General features: G+C 37.1%; 1 protein-coding gene across 1 annotated transcript in view; it reads right to left on the bottom strand.

Annotated features, from left to right (window-relative positions):
* Window positions 1–16,332, bottom strand: part of SPACA1 (sperm acrosome associated 1) — a 33,199-nt gene that overhangs the window by 2,496 nt on the left and 14,371 nt on the right. Inside the window, exons 5-6 of the mRNA XM_070739199.1 lie at window positions 16,059–16,194; window positions 996–1,116 (exon numbers count right to left, since the gene is read on the bottom strand). Of these exons, the coding sequence (XP_070595300.1) occupies window positions 996–1,116; window positions 16,059–16,194 (257 nt within the window). The remainder of the gene's footprint in view (window positions 1–995; window positions 1,117–16,058; window positions 16,195–16,332) is intronic.

The raw sequence follows: 16,332 nt of genomic DNA, 5'->3' as shown, positions 1-16,332 counted from the left end.
TTAAACAAAAAAAAGAGGGACTCTGAGGCGTCGAGGAACAGCAGGCGCCTCCAATACACCTGGCACGAGGCTGCCTTATATACACTGCCTCCCATACACTGGCTACTGTTGATGCTACCTGCTGCCTCTTCCTTCCCATGCTGAAGGGCTCCCCTCTCCTCTCGCTCACTTGCTTTGTAGCCGGCGCCTTTCCTTCACTGTGGTGACTCCTCGGCTGCCCAGAGCGAAAGGAGCGTTTCTTTTCTCTGGGTGCTGGCAGAGGTTTATTCCCTCTCCAAGCGCCCAGAGAAAAGAAAATGCTTCACTCACTCTAGACTTCCAAAGCCTCCTTAAGAGCCACCAATAGGCTCCTCTGGCAGCCCAACAGGCCGGGATTAAAGGGGGAATGGCAGGAAACTGGCCAGGCCTTCATGCCGCTCTCAAATTTCCTGGGAAATTTTTCTAGGCTCAGGTTCTTAAGTAGAAAATGGTTCTTAAGTAGAGGCAAAAAAATCTTGAACACCCTGTTCTTATCTAGAAAAGTTCTTAAGTAGAGGTACCACTGTATTTGCTTTTACATTGATTCCTATGGGAAAAATTGCTTCTTCTAACAAACTTTTCTACTTAAGAACCTGGTCATGGAACAAATTAAGTTCATAAGTAAAGGTACCACTATATATCATTAAGGAAGAAGCAATTGTGTTTTTGTGCATGTTGATGTGTGTATGCATGACTATGTATATACGTGCGCATGCGCAAGACTTTTCATCTCAATTAAAAGCATCTGGTAGTGTTAGAAATCTTGTTCTCTCTCTTATCTACCAGAGAAGCAAGTCTGTGTGATTGTTTTTGTTTTGTACGTGAACATACTGCAGCTACCTTCTGGAGTTCACACATCATCCTACCTCTCTCCTGAGTACAGCACTGCTTCTGGAGAGAGGAGGGGTAGTGTGAATGTTAACCGTTACTCAAGCGCAAATCCTAATGCAATTAAAATTTAGGTATGCTCTACCTACCAATTAAGAATGATGAAGGCTATTGCGAAGATAACTCCAACACAAACTATAACTCCAGTTATGAGGACAAACACCAATACGATATCTGTACTTGGTTTCTTGAAACGTCTCGTTTCCAGCTCTAAAGAAAAAGAAAATTCCCATTGCTGTGATACCCGTTATGAAAATAAACCGCATGAAAATTAGAAAAGAGGGTCTTAATTTTCCCTGCATTTTAAGGGTGAGATAGCGTTTTTAAAAATACAAAGAAAGGATGCTGTACACCTGCACTATTTTAGATTGCTTTATATTGACTGAACAGTTCCAAACAGCAAATGAACAAAGAAATTCAATTAAATTGTGCAGTTTCTGTGATACAACAAGACATATAAAGAAATATCTTTTAATACTAAGATCAATAACAAGACAGAGCTTTACCATACTCTTAGGCAAAACTGACCTTCGAATAGTTGGAAAAAAGCTGCCTCACTCTGATAAGATTAAGCGTATAGTAGCAGAAATAATTTAAAAGAACGTGTGGGAAACTAGAACAATAAATATATACAATTGCTCACGGTAAGATTTCCATTAAAAACTGACTTAAAGTGCAATAGCCGTTTGAAGTGTTACATAAAACATTTTAACGAGTGTGAGGTTCAGGTGAGCTAAGTAAATAAAATACTGACAGTTCAAAACAACACATAATATTTGAAGTAAAGCTGAAGTTGGAGTCATGACTATTGGAGTTATATAAACAATGATTCTAACAGAGAAAAAGCTAAAGTAAGCAAAGCTGTGGAAAGTGCTGAATACTCCCAAGTTGATGATTAGTACAGAACTAAATAACATAGGAAATTTTAACATGTCATTATCTATTATTTTAAAAGTATACTTTACTATACTGGGTGTCGGTACTTGAACATCTCTATTTATGGCATTCTTGAAATGTTATTTTAAGATAGTGATACACAATGACAGCTTAATAGCACACATTTGTCACAAGACTGAATTACTAGATGACAATCAAAAAATACCAAAAGAAATATTTATCTATCCTCTAACCAGTTTGAACTACATTTTAATGATTATATTGAAATATCTCAAAGATAAAGCCTGAAACTCAAAATAAGAAATGATAGTAGTATACTGTACTGGTACTGGTCGAGCATAATTGTGTCCAGACTGGATATAAAATTTGATTTTTGCTTTCTACTCTTATGTCTGAAGAGAAATAGCTCACATTTAAAATATGAATTTAGTTCAGGTTTATAGTAGTTGTTCCTAATCAAATAAATCTTCTGGGGGCTCAGTAAGTCATTCACTAGATTTAAAACCAGGACATGTCTCTGATAAAATCCTTTTTTTTTTTTTTTGCTAATCAGCAACTGGTTACAGATGACAGCTTCCTCTGCCCTTTGTAATGATTAAGGTTAAAACATTCCACAATGATTCACTTTCAGAAGTCACCATAACCCGTTTTGAACAATTGTCTTCTCCGTCTTTTATACATGTCTATATAAGGTAGTATGTAAATTACACATATGAATATGAATAGAACAAATGTATAAGGGAAAGAATGGTATATCATCAGGTTATATGGATTAAGTGTAGGTTTGCTGGGAAAGCACATGAGAAATAGTTATACATGTCAGTCCTTCCAGGTAAACCAGACAGAAAACACCACTAGATGAGTCAATCCTGCTTCATTGCAAGGTTACATTAAGTGTAATCTTGCAAGTCCAAAGTTACAAACCTCCTACTATTACTTTTAACTTCTTGATAAATTAGAGTTGGTATTCCTTTTTCTGACCATTAAGCCACTGGGCACTCTTGTCTCTCTTGTTGGGCAACATCTTTTCCCCTCATCCCCCAAGGTCATCCACATACTCCATTATATGCCTGTAGCTGATATCCCTGCTTGCTCTAGGCTACAGCTTAACTCTTTAGAACTATAGATTGCCAGTCTTGCCTGAAATATGTTTGGCCTACACTACTAGTTCATGACCCTTCGTTAATTTAATAAAGATAAGCTCACTTGCTGTGTCTTCCTGTTGTTTGTGGGCAATGAGAACTGGAAACTCAAATACTAATCAATCTACACTCTAACCTTTCCTTACTTACACCTTCCAATCTTCCAATAAGGCACACATTAAGTTAATACTCCACATTTCTCAGACTACATCTTCTACTCTCCTTTGACTATTCATCGTGATGCCTAACCCTGCTGAAAAAATAGAGTTCAGCAACACGCAGAGAGCCATAGGCTCCCTACCCTTTCCATGAATTTTTATGTCATACCATTGATCCAGCCAAACATTTGGCTTTATCTCCAAATCTCTCCACTATTGTTGTCTTACTTTTTAGCTTCCTTCTTAGTTCCCCCCTCTCACTTTCTTTCATTGCCTTTTTTTCAATCTCTTTTGTATTTCTTCTTCCTAACACAACATCCAATACCCTCGAGTTTGCACTGCAATGCTCCTGCAGGGTTAACATCTTTTGAATTCACACCCAACCCCCAACTTAGGTGGTTGTTTCTGTCCTAAGGCAAACATATCCTTGTCTCTCACTTATGTTTCTGTCAAGTTTCTCCCTGTTTGTTGCTTGCTCTTGAGTCAGCAGGAATCATATTCTTGAAGACCATTACCAAAGACCAACCAAGGTTTTAGAATCCTGAAGCAAAACTATTGTATTATTTTCTATGTAAGTCTAATATCAAACAAAGAATAAAAGTTGCAGCTGTCAAACTATCTAGATTCTTTATCAGTTAAAATCTAATTTCTTTAATCTTAATTTTGACTGAATATATCTTTGGATAGTCATGGATGATGTAATATCATTATTATAGTGGATATTGCAAATACATGAAATACCACATTATTTTAAATTAAACAGAAACTCTACAAGTCACTATTATCTCATTTGCATATTGAAAATACTTCATGTTTTGGTACATCTATTAAAGATGCCCAAAATAAACTAATAAAAAAAAGTTGGCAACTTAAGATGCAGAAAACTAGCATGTTTATATAATTAGGAGCACTCACATTGAATACATCAAAATGTATTTGAATTACAAAAATCGCCACCTGGTTGGAAATTCTGGCAGTTGCGTTCTAAATTTACATGGAGGACATTAGGTTAGGAGGCTTTTCATATAACATGTGAGAATACAAGCTCAGATTTGATTGGACAAATCATATTTTATTGGCTTTTAAAATGCAAACTATAACTGCAATAGCTTACTTGGATTACAACAATACCAAACAGCTATTTCTTTCCAAACTGGATTCAAAGCCTGTTCCTGAAATATGATGAGGGAAGCTTGCATTGTTTCAAACAACAGGTATAGTCCTTTTCATTCACCAGAAATCAATGAATTCAAACTACATATTACTCCCCTACGAATAATACAACTGGTAATTGCCTAATAGATGTTTTCTCTTTAATCATAACAATTGTATCTATTAGACTATGAACATTCATTCTCTAGACTCATAGCCACAATGATTGTTAAAGCCACACAATTCTCTGATAGCACAGTAGGACAGTGTCATCCTCTGGCTTCAAATAGTCTGGTAGCTATTTAGAAACCAGTAAGGGGCCAGAATTTTTCCCTTGAGATAATCATCGGTGCTGTTGACTTAATAATAAACATTTCTAACAGAAGCAAAATACAACATTTGATTCTTGTTTATTGCTTTAAAAGGTATTCAAGGATTGCAACATACACATAAATAGATATTAACCATCGCAGATTGGATTCTACATTATAGAAAAAGTATTTGTTATAGTCATTGTATGTTTTGTTTTAAATAACACAGTATCTTTCTGATTCAAAGGTTTTCAACAATTTGGCAGGTAGGGTAGAATCAAGAAATCAACTGATTGTTCCTTTCAGTGGCAAACATGTTTGTAGATCTTTAAGCCTTTGGACTTTATTCATAAAACTAATGATACTTCCAATATTATCCAGTATAAATACTGAACAAAATTTAAAATAAATGTAATTATTAGGAGTTATTTCATCATCTACTCAAAAGTTTCATTTACTTCATATAAGGTGGTTACAGAAAGGGTACATTTTAATGAATTTTTGCTATTATGAAGATGTTTCTGAGGCCTTTTCCAAACATCCCTTTATAACAAATGTATCACATATGATAACTGTAATTGATACAACTCTATTCTAATTTTTTACATGTGATACAGAAATCTGTTAGATTGGTGGCTTTTATTTGTAAATGTATTATAATAAACTGGTTTATTATAAAATATTATAATAAAATATTTCTGGACCTAAATACGTAAGTATAGTTTATATAGAAAATGTAATATGCACTCATCAAATATACAACATTCTCCTAAAACATTACACAAGCAAATAAGGAAGTGCAAACAGTATTTGTGTTTATTCCAGCAGTGAGTTGCTACCGGTATAGCCCAATTCTACAAATTAGTAGTGGTGGCGGTGGGAGGCTCCACCCACCTGTCCCAGACACTCCTGTGCATGCGCAAAAGCGTTGCATGCATATGAACCATTAGAGATGGGATTTAGAACCTATCACTGATTTATTTTGATATACTGTATACAGTAGATCAGTGTTTCCCAACCTTGACAAATTGAAGATATTTGGACTTCAACTCCCAGAATTCCCCAGCCAGCATTTGCTGGCTGGGGAATTCTGGGAGTTGAAGTCCAAATATCTTCAATTTGCCAAGGTTGGGAAACACTGCAGTAGATACAGCAGAGCTTGGGAGACCAAGTTTGGGGTTTCATAGTGCAATGAATCAAACCAAGGCTTGAAGGGATGGTGGCAAGATATTAAGGACTAAGGTGATAGGGAGAGACATACTTGTGATTCAAAGATGTGGAAATAGCATCAGTCATATATAAATTGAGAATATACGCTAAAGTTCTAATTAAATTGTGCTCCAGTCATGATTGATTCATGGAGTGTCTATATAGTTTTCTTACAATATGGAGATGCCTTCCTGGATGGTTTTTCTCAGTCTAGCTTATAGCCTAGAAATACTAAACAAATATGATCCTATTGAGATTTCTAAGATCAGTCAATGTTAGTGAAATGCTGCTGGCAAGCCAGGCACATCAGCAGGATTTTGGTTTTTCTGCAAATAAAGAGACGGGTCATTCTTGTTTGATCTTTGTTCTGTCCCAGTAATATAATAGCTTTAAAAGATATCTAGAATATTATTTTCAGAATAAGAAAAGCAGAATGCAACTCTCCTCTGCTACTTGTCAGAAGCTACCACAAGGGCAGAAAGGGTCTGAATATGATTATTCGTTCCCTAAACTTGAAAATAATGCACCAGCAAAACCTATACAGCAGCTAAGAATTTTAGTTAAGAATTGTTAAGATCCAATGTTTACTTGTACAGTATACACACTATAACAAAAAAACCCAACCCCAACACCATCTATATTGAGGATGTTAAGGAAAACATTAATAAGAGTATAAGAACCTTCTCAAATTAGATCTTATCCCAAAACTTAAAGCAGCAACACAGATCTGATAGTTCTTATTTTAAAAAAAGGCTTCAAGCTATGATTAGTTTAGATACTATTAGTGTGTTTTATATGAGGCTTGTATTGGTTTTTGTCCAAATTACTCTACCTGTGCACTAAGTTCTAAAAAAGATTTTAGAAACTGAAAACAGTGATAAAGATAGCAGGAATACTTCAAACTGTTCTCCTTCAGATCTGAAGGATGCATTGTATCCTCTTTCTTGTTCATGGTTCCAAGATTTTTGTTTTTATATTATCTTTTGCTATGGTTCAAACTTTAAACTTTGATTTATTTATTTTGTCCGATACACAATGAGGGTTTTAGTGGGTATATATATAAGGCCGAAATAGATCTATCCTAGTCTCCCTTAATTTTCAAATTCAGCAAAAAAAAAAAAAAACATGTGACACATACAGATAGAATTGTCGGCTATCAATAAAATTAACTGCCTTGGAAATGGCCCTGGGTTGGGCCAAGAGGCAAATAAGGAGCCGTGATGTTCCTTCAATACACCAGGGTGATTCTACACAAAAATATGTAACCCTTCCCTGGTGCACAGCTGAAGGGATTGGATACTGTAGCCTAGAGGATAATTCTCTGCCTTACAAGGCAAAGGTTGCAGGTTCAAGTCCCAGTGGGTATGGCTAGCTGATGAGGCCGAAATAGATCTATCGTAGTCTCCCTTAATTTTCAAATTCAGCAAAAAACAAAATAAAACATGTGACACACACACACACACACACACACATATATATGTATATATATATATATACATACATACATACACACACACACACACACACACACAGTAAAATACATGATGAAGGTTATAGAGGAGATACACATAGTAAAATATATCTAAGAAAGAATAGAAAAGAAGCTATAGGAATAGAACATATCAATGAAAGAATGGAAGAAGAGATATAGAATAGAAGAAAGGTATAGGAGATATAGGAGAGCAATAGGACAGGGGACGGAAGGCACTCTAGTGCACTTGTACTCGCTCTTTACTGACCTCTTAGGAATCTGGATAGGTCAACCGTGGATAATCTAAGGGTAAAGTGTTGGGGGTTTGGGGATGACACTATGGAGTGAGTTCCACCCTTCGACAACTCAGTTACTGAAGTCATTTTTTTTACAGTCAAATTTGGTAATCCAAGTCACATGGGTCTTACATACCCTGTATACAGGGTGATATGGAACAATACTTTTCCTTTTCTGTAGGAGGGGGGGACTTTTTAGGATTATCTCTAGGAAAAGGCATCCTGTGTGGATATTAATCCAAGGGGAGGAGGGAAAAGAATATTTCTTTGAAAATTATGAGCTGGGACAGCTGTCATCTGTGTAAGGCAAAAGGAAATATTTTGTTTCTGGGCAGAGACAGCAAAACGGCTGAATATTGTGTTCTTTAGATGTTATCGCTATTATTGAACCTCTTTAGATCATTCCAGATAATGACAAATCTAGTTAATATGCCACATGTGTTTTACAGGGGCAAAGTGTTTCAAAGCAACAGCCTTTGCCTGCAAAGGAAATGGACTGAATGGATGAAAACTGAGTGCGGAATTGCCTCGATACAGCCAACTGTGCCATGTTCATGTGGGAGATGCTGCCATTTATGAAAACTGGCCAGCTGCCGCCTCCACCTCCTCCCCTGTTGTTGCCAACACACTCACTCACATGGGTGGCAGAACAAGGAGCACACTCTGGCTCGTCTGGCTCTCTGCTCACATGGCAAGATAAGAAGAACCATCCCTTTCACTTACAACACACAGCTTCCCCCGCAGAACTATTATCAGAAAACATGAATAAACTGCCTTATGTCACTGGTTTTGTCAAAAGCAAGTTACAAACCAAAATAGGCTAGTGTATGAAACAGAGCGGCAGTGCGGAAACAAGCCCATATACCAAACTCATTTATTAATGAGATAATGAAAAAACATAAAGGTTTTTACTTTATTTCTACTAGATAAAACCTATTAGAATAGGCCAGTGATGGTGAACCTTTTTTCCCTTGGGTGCTGAAAGAGCTTGCATTGTGTGCTATCGCGCATGCTCGAGTGCCCACACCCACAATTCAATGCTGGGGAGGGCGAAAACAACTTCCCCAACCACCTGGAGGCCCCTTGGAAGCCGGAAATAGCCTGTTTCCCAAATTCTGGTGAGCCCAATAGGCTCGTATTTCACCCTCCCCAGGCTTCAAAGGCTTCCCTGGGGCTGGGGGAGGGTAAAAATGTCCTCCCCCTCCTTCCAGAGGCTCTCTGGAAGCCAAAACGCCCTCTCAGAGTCTCTGTGTTAGCCAAAAATCAGCTGGCCAGCACATACATGTACGTTGGAGCTGAGCTAGGGCAATGGCTCACGTGCCAGCAGATATGGCTGTGTATACCACCTGTGGCACCTGTGCCATAGGTTTGCTATCACTGGTATAGGCAATATGCAGATCAAGAACTAGTGACAGATCTTAAGCAATTTGTAGTGTATCAGCATATGCTTTAAAAAAATATTAGCAAATATAATGTTTTTTCCATCCTAATTTTTTGGAGCAAGGTGGAGTATTTAGGAGTGACTTTTTATAAAGATGGGATATGCCCATAGTTTATTCTGATGTGCAAAGCAATTTCCTGGCTCATAATTAGAAGTATTTGTGTTTTGCAACCGAATCCAGTTGCTGTAGCTCATGTTTAACAAAAGCAAACTCACAAGTTTTAAATCTGAAAGTTTCTGAACCAATACTTGATTAGAAATTGAAGTCACTTTAATTGTAAATACAAACAATCAAAGATTAGTACACAGAAAATGAACTTTGTCCAAAATGTTCCTTTTGGGTAGCTTTTGTCTAATTCTTAAAAATCCACTTCAAAACTGAAAAATTGCTCATAATAGCTGCTGTGCCTTTTATATTTGCCTGCCCTATTGCCTCCAAATCCTTAATGAAAATTTCTGAATTGTACATGATGTACAAGAAAATACATTTGTCTTGGATACATTGTTTATATTATTCTAGCTATTTGAAGAATGACAGTTTGTTTTCTCTGGTTTTTAATGCATGCAAATAAAAGACAATTGCACTGCTACTTTCTTCACACTAAGAGAAGACTGTTTACAAAATAGCAATTGTGTCAAATTGAGTTTCTAGTCAATGGCATTAAATTGGGGCACTAATGGTAGGAAAACTACCACTAACAGCAGCAAAACATAACCTATAGAAGGATGGGAAAGAGCTGTCTGTGTGTGTTTTGTTTAGAATTGTTTGACAATAAGGCTGGCTGGTAAGGAGATGAATCAACTTCAATATCATGAAATACAAGTGCTGTAAAACTATAATAGTCTCAAAATAATACATCAAAAATTGTGAAACTGAATGCATGCAAAATTCATCTCCTCAAATATGCATGAATAGCCATAAGCCCAGGAAAAAATGCCCTTATTTACTGGGAAAAAAGGACCGTTTTGTCTCAAATAATTATTTATGAATGATGGGGGTGGGTGGGGGGGGGGAGACACATAATTTTACATATCTATCACCAAGAATAGAAGATGCAAACATAAGGGTTGGAAGGGTAGAATGATGGAAAGGAAAGTAAGAAATTAAGAAAAGGTCAAACCTTGCTCTTCTCATTGCTGTCTATAAGTACAGGATGAGTGTTTGCAATGGGGGAACCACTATTATTCATGAAAACACTCTCCATAAATTATGAACCTCAACTCATCGTCAGAGAGGCTGATTGTAGAAACTCATATTGTGAGAGAATGATATGAGAATGTGATTATTACACAAACTGAACAGGGCAAGAAGTCCTGATTTCCTGGAAGTAAGGGCCATCTAACTCACTGGAATTTATATAGCTGACCTTGCAGCTAAGCACAAGGCTATTGCTGATTACTAATTAAATTTCTTCTTTCAACCACGAAATAAAATAGAAAACATGTTTTGTACACGAAAATTCACGTCATGGCTCATCAGTTACAATATTTGAAGGTACCATTTTGCACAGGCCACTGTTCAGCCAAATCAAAATCCCAAATCCTGCCAATACTTTCCTTTAATCACTATACTTAAATTCAAACCTATTACACCCAAATGGTCTATCTGTGCCTCTTTTCTGTAATCTTGCAGTGCCTTCCTTTCCCTTACCTTCTATTGGTTTCACTGCTATGATTTTTCCTAACTGCTTTTCACCTCAAAAGGCCTCTGCTGAGACTCATTTTCACAAACCAAACATACACGGTTTAGATTATACCTTGACAACGCATATGTGTTTTGAACCAGCCACTGACAAGTGGAAGTATTGATGTAATGGTGAAAATGCTGGAGACTGTAAATTCTAGTCCTATCTTAACCAATGAAAGCCAGTTGGGTGACGTTGAGCCAATCAATCTTTCTCAGCCCAACAGGGCAGACTAGATGGACCATGGGGTCTTTTTCTGCCATCAATCTTCCATGTTTCTCTGTTTCAACCCACCACTTGGGGCTATTGTGGATAAAATAGAGAAGGGAGGAGAAGGTATATTTCCTGATTTGAGTTACTTGCTGTATAAAGTAATAAAGATGGGAAAGAGAAAAATAGGAGGGAAGGAAAGAAGGAAGGAAGGAAGAAAGGAAGAAAGGAAGAAAGGAAGAAAGAAAGAAAGAAAGAAAGAAAGAAAGAAAGAAAGAAAGAAAGAAGGAGCAAGCTAGCTTATGGTGGCTGGAATCAGATTTCTGCAGGGTTTTTTACTTCATAACTATGTGTTCGTGTGCATGAATACATGTGAGTTGTTTATATACTATAAGAAGGAATAGATGAAGTGTACTGTGTACTGTATAGGCACTGTGTAGGCAGGGATGGGCTACTGCTCGGATGGCGGGGGAACACAGTGGGGTAGCAAAAATGGAGCTCCACCCCACAGCACCCAATTTGCACTGAAAGATGTTGAAAGAAAATGCAGGGCATCCTGCATAAGCCACGCCCACAGTGTGGTAATAAAATTTTTGGTAGCCCTTCACTGTGTATAGGTGAGAATCTTATAAATGAGGTGCTTTAAAATGCACATAAATGTAATCAGTAATCATTAATATTTATTGTTTCCTGCCCCTACAATTTAGAAAGTATTTCTTGTGGATAGTCAATTTATACTATTTTTATTGAGAGTCAGCAATCACCCTTTTATAGATAAGCTCAGCAGTATAAAGATTTTTATTATATTTCTTTTAATCTTTATGTTTTAGAATGTGAATTTAAGGCAGATTTCTAAAAAAAAAGAGAGAGAGAGAAATCAAAGGAAAAAAAGTTTACAAACACATACAAAAATCTATATACTGTTGAGCTTCCTTACCAATAAATGTTTGCCCCTGCCTTAAATTCAATGCCTTCCTTTGGATAGTCTCTACTTTTATTTACAATTCAGGATTTATACAGAAATAGAAATGTAATCCAGAGTTACTGAGTCAGTTTATTAGTGCATGTAGCTATGTAGGGACAGTGGTAAGGGTAAAAGAACAAACGTCCTCTGTCAGAAACCAGTGGCTCTACACATTCACAGTCTGCCTCCTGCTTTAGTTGAACAATTTGGTAATTATTGCTACCATACCTGTCTTCCAAGGACATGCTTTTGCTTGATGTCCTCCCCACAACCCCCATATGTGACATAGGGTGTCCATAGCCCATGTGCCTTACTGGTAAGTAAAAAAAGTTTAAAAAGGGGGGGGGGAGATAATAAAAATTAAATGAATTCTATAATGCTTCTTTCCTGACAAGAGAATGAGTATCCCTACTTTGGGAGACAGATCAATCTCACAAGGAATAAAAAGAAACAAACTATATTATTTTAAAAGAAAAAGGTAAAAAAAAAATCATTTTTAGTAGTTATGGCAGATAAAAAAGGCAGATAAAAATAGAGAAATGTTCCTTTCCCCTACTTTTTATCAACATACACATAAGAATTCACGGCACATTATTAAAATGAATTTTATATTTCTCTAGGATATATAACATCTGGGTTATATGTATGAGGAAAAGCAAAATTGCCATTGGCAGCAGAAGTCAATTCGATATAACATTTGATTTACCCAATGTTAAAAACAATACAGTTTTCATTATCACAGTAAACTCGTGTAGCTTAAAATATATCAAGCAAGCAATAGCACACTAACAGTACATATATTAAATGACTGTCTCAGAAACAGAGTAACAGAATAATAGAGTAGAAACATTTGTTTCAATTCTATTTTCTGTTACCAAGATTGTTTCTTGATTTACAAATTTCAATTATGAGTAAGATGGGTAAATGCAAAGTAAGATGAAAGTCTTAGTCTTTAACAGAGGTATGGAGATTAAATTAATAAAATTTCTACTTCTACACAATAATTTAAGGCATTGTTTTATACTCACTATTCTACATATATTAAAAAGGCAGATAAAAATAGAGTGTTTGTGCAAATCTATTCAATAAATTACTTTTTTAAAAAATTGCATATATATATATACAGTGATACCTCGTCTTACAAACGCCTCGTCATACAAACTTTTCGAGATACAAACCCAGGGTTTAAGATTTTTTTGCCTCTTCTTACAAACTATTTTCAGTTTACAAACCCACCACCGCCGCTGGGATGCCCCACCTCCGGACTTCCGTTGCCAGTGAAGCACCCATTTTTGCGCTGCTGGGATTCCCCTGAGGCTCCCCTCCATGGGAAACCCCACCTCCGGACTTCCATGTTTTTGTGATGCTGCAGGGGAATTCCAGCAGGGGAATCCAGTAGTGCAAAAATGGGCACTTTGCTGGCAACGGAAGTCCGGAGGTGGGGTTTCCCAGCGAGGGGAGCCTCAGCAAAATTGCAGCATCGCAAAAACACACGTCTGGAGGTGGGGTTTTGAGGACTTCGGTGTTTTTGTGATGCTGCGATTTCACTGATGCTCCCTTCGCTGGGAAACCCCACCTTCAGACTTCCGTTGCCAGCGAAGCGCTCTTTTTTGCGATGCTGGGATTTCCCTGCAGCATCGCAAAAACATAGAAGTCCGGAGGTGGGGTTTCCCATGGAGGGGAGCCTCAGGGGTATCCCAGCAGCGCAAAAATGGGCGCTTCGGCTGGCAAAAGGTGTGAATTTTGGGCTTGCACGCATTAATCGCTTTTCCATTGCTTCCTATGGGAACCATTGTTTCGTCTTACAAACTTTTCACCTTAAGAACCTCGTCCCGGAACCAATTAAGTTTGTAAGACAAGGTATCATTGTATATGTTTTCGTAGATTTTCACGGGTACAGGTATGACGGTCTTGGCATATTCGGGTTTCTTCCTGTGTAGGATTTGGAAATTTCTGGCGACGTTTCGACGAGGTCCCACTCGTCATCTTCAGACTGAAATTTCCAAATCCTACACGGGAAGAAACCCGAATATACCAAGACCGTCATATATTTTATATATATATATTCATTGTGTCATTGTGGTCTGCATGTACAGGGTATGTTCCAAAAGTAATGCAATTTTAAAAAAAAGTAATTTATTGAACAGTTTTGCACAAACACTTTAAATTCTTCAAAATACTGTCTGTGGGCCTCTACACATTTTTTCCAGCAACTCTGCCATGACCGGTACACGCCCTGGAAGGCGTCTTCGGGAACTTCTTGCAAGGTCTTTGTCACGGCTGATTGGATCTCTTCTATGGACGAAAAACGTGCCTGGCCACAATGCGCAACAAGTCTGTGAGTTTCTGGCCAAACTTCAGGTGCCAACACTGCCCCACTCCCCTATAGTCCTGACGTTGACCCAGCAGACTTCTTTTTGTTCCCAGCCCTGAAAGGAACTGATTTTTCGTCCATAGAAGAGATTCAATCAGCCTTGATGAAACCCTTGTGAGAGGTCCCCGAAGACGCCCTCCAGGGCGCGTATCGGTCATGGCAGAGTCGCTGAAAAAAATGTGTAGAGGCCCAAGGACAGTACTTTGAAGAATTTTAAGTGTTTGTACTTGTCTTCATTACAAAGAGACAATATAAATTGTTCTCTTGCTGCATTTTTTCCCAGATGACAGCTTATGGAATGGAATGGAATAGAATTCTTTATTGACCCAGAGTGTTTGGAAACACAAAGAATTTGTCTTTGGTGCATAAGCTCACAGTGCTTTTTCAAGAGCTTTCCTTAAAAAAAACTACCTACAATAGATAAGAATAAATTGTAACTACAGTAGAAAAAGAACAGCATTATTTCCAAAGAAGAGCCATTTTTCATGTTGATTGGAAGTTTCATTTGAAGCCTTGGAATAATAATAATAATGATGATGATGATGATGATGATGATGATGATGATGATGATGATGCAACATGACAGCTGCAGGTACTTCCATCACTACAATTTTCCTTCTGTAATAACAGGTAGTCCTCGACTAACAATTGAGCCAAAATTTCTGTGGTTAAGTGAGAATTTGTTAAGTGATTTTTTTTTGCCCCATTTTACATCATTTCTTTCCACAGTTGTTAAATGAATCACTGCAGTTGATAAGTTAGTAACCTGGTTGTTGAGTCAATTTAGCTATCTCATTGACTGAGCTTGCCAGAAGCTTGGAAAAAGTGATCACATGACCCTGTGATGCTGCAATGGTCACAAATATAAGCCAGTTGCCAAGCATCTGAATTTTGATCACATGATTGTGTGGATGCTGCAAAGGATGTAACTGTGAAAAATGGTCATAAGTCGCTTTTTTTCAGTGCCATTGAAACTTTGAACAGTCATTAAGTGGACTGTTTTAAGTCGAGGATTACCTATATTTCAAGCTATTTACAAATGGTTTGGGGAGAACTGAGCAAGGTGACACCAGCTACTTCTGTTATTTTTGTCTTCTGAAATGCTAAAGATAAAATCTAGATTAAGTGTTATACAGTACAAATTTAAAATGGGCATTTCTAAAACTTAACATACATATACTGCAGAACATGCACTGATGCCATACAAATATTGCTTTCAATGAGAATAATGAATCAGGTACTGGTATAAACATTTTTCCATTAAATTATGGTCACTATATCTGGCCTGGCAGAACTGTAGATGAGATTAGATGGCAGCAAAGAAACAGGAAAAAAAAACCTTTGCCTACTCTTTTGTGTCATCCAGTCCAAAAATTCATATTTTAATGGAATTTTAGATATCGGTTCTGTCATATACAAAAATACCTTATGCATTCCAGCAAGTTTAGCAAGTTCCTGGTCCCATCAATTAAGCAATGCCACCTGACAGGAACCAGGAAATGGATGTGTATACAAATCAGTACGGAAATCCACTCTAATCTATTTTTTTAGACAATCCCTTAAAACCTGAATCTTTCCCCCTGGCCTTTGTCTAAAGCAGCGGAGAGCCTTTTGTGGGTCACGTGATCTATTTGATAGTTGCTGTTTTTGCCAAATACTTCTTTTGTATTATTTTATGGTATGAATTGTTATTTTAAATCTTCTATATTTTATGCTGATGGGAGTCATAAAGGATTGGGCATCTTAAACATTTGGTTGAAAATAAATAATTTGTTTTTCCCATAAAGATTCCTTTAAAAGAAGTACTCTCTCACTAAACAGTTACAAATTTCATGAACTTACCAGCTGTGGTGTAAACTGTGTATTTTACAGATGCAATCAATTCATCATTTTCTATTGTATCACACTCAAATGCAACAGGATGAGTATCTCTGTGTACTTCCAAAATAGCTGAATCATTAGGAATAATGAGTGATTGCTATTGATTCAAAGGTGATAAAAAAGACAAAATGAATTTCGTAATTATGAATTTACATCAACATCTTGTAAAAAGTGTGGTGCTTTTCTCCCTGTGGTCTCTTATAATATCCAAACAAGAATATTTGGAAGATTTCAG

Source organism: Erythrolamprus reginae, chromosome 1, assembly GCF_031021105.1.
Source record: "Erythrolamprus reginae isolate rEryReg1 chromosome 1, rEryReg1.hap1, whole genome shotgun sequence".
In the NCBI taxonomy this organism is placed as follows: domain Eukaryota; kingdom Metazoa; phylum Chordata; class Lepidosauria; order Squamata; family Dipsadidae; genus Erythrolamprus; species Erythrolamprus reginae.
Note: the sequence above shows the minus strand (reverse complement) of the source record. Positions and strands in the feature narration are given on the sequence as shown.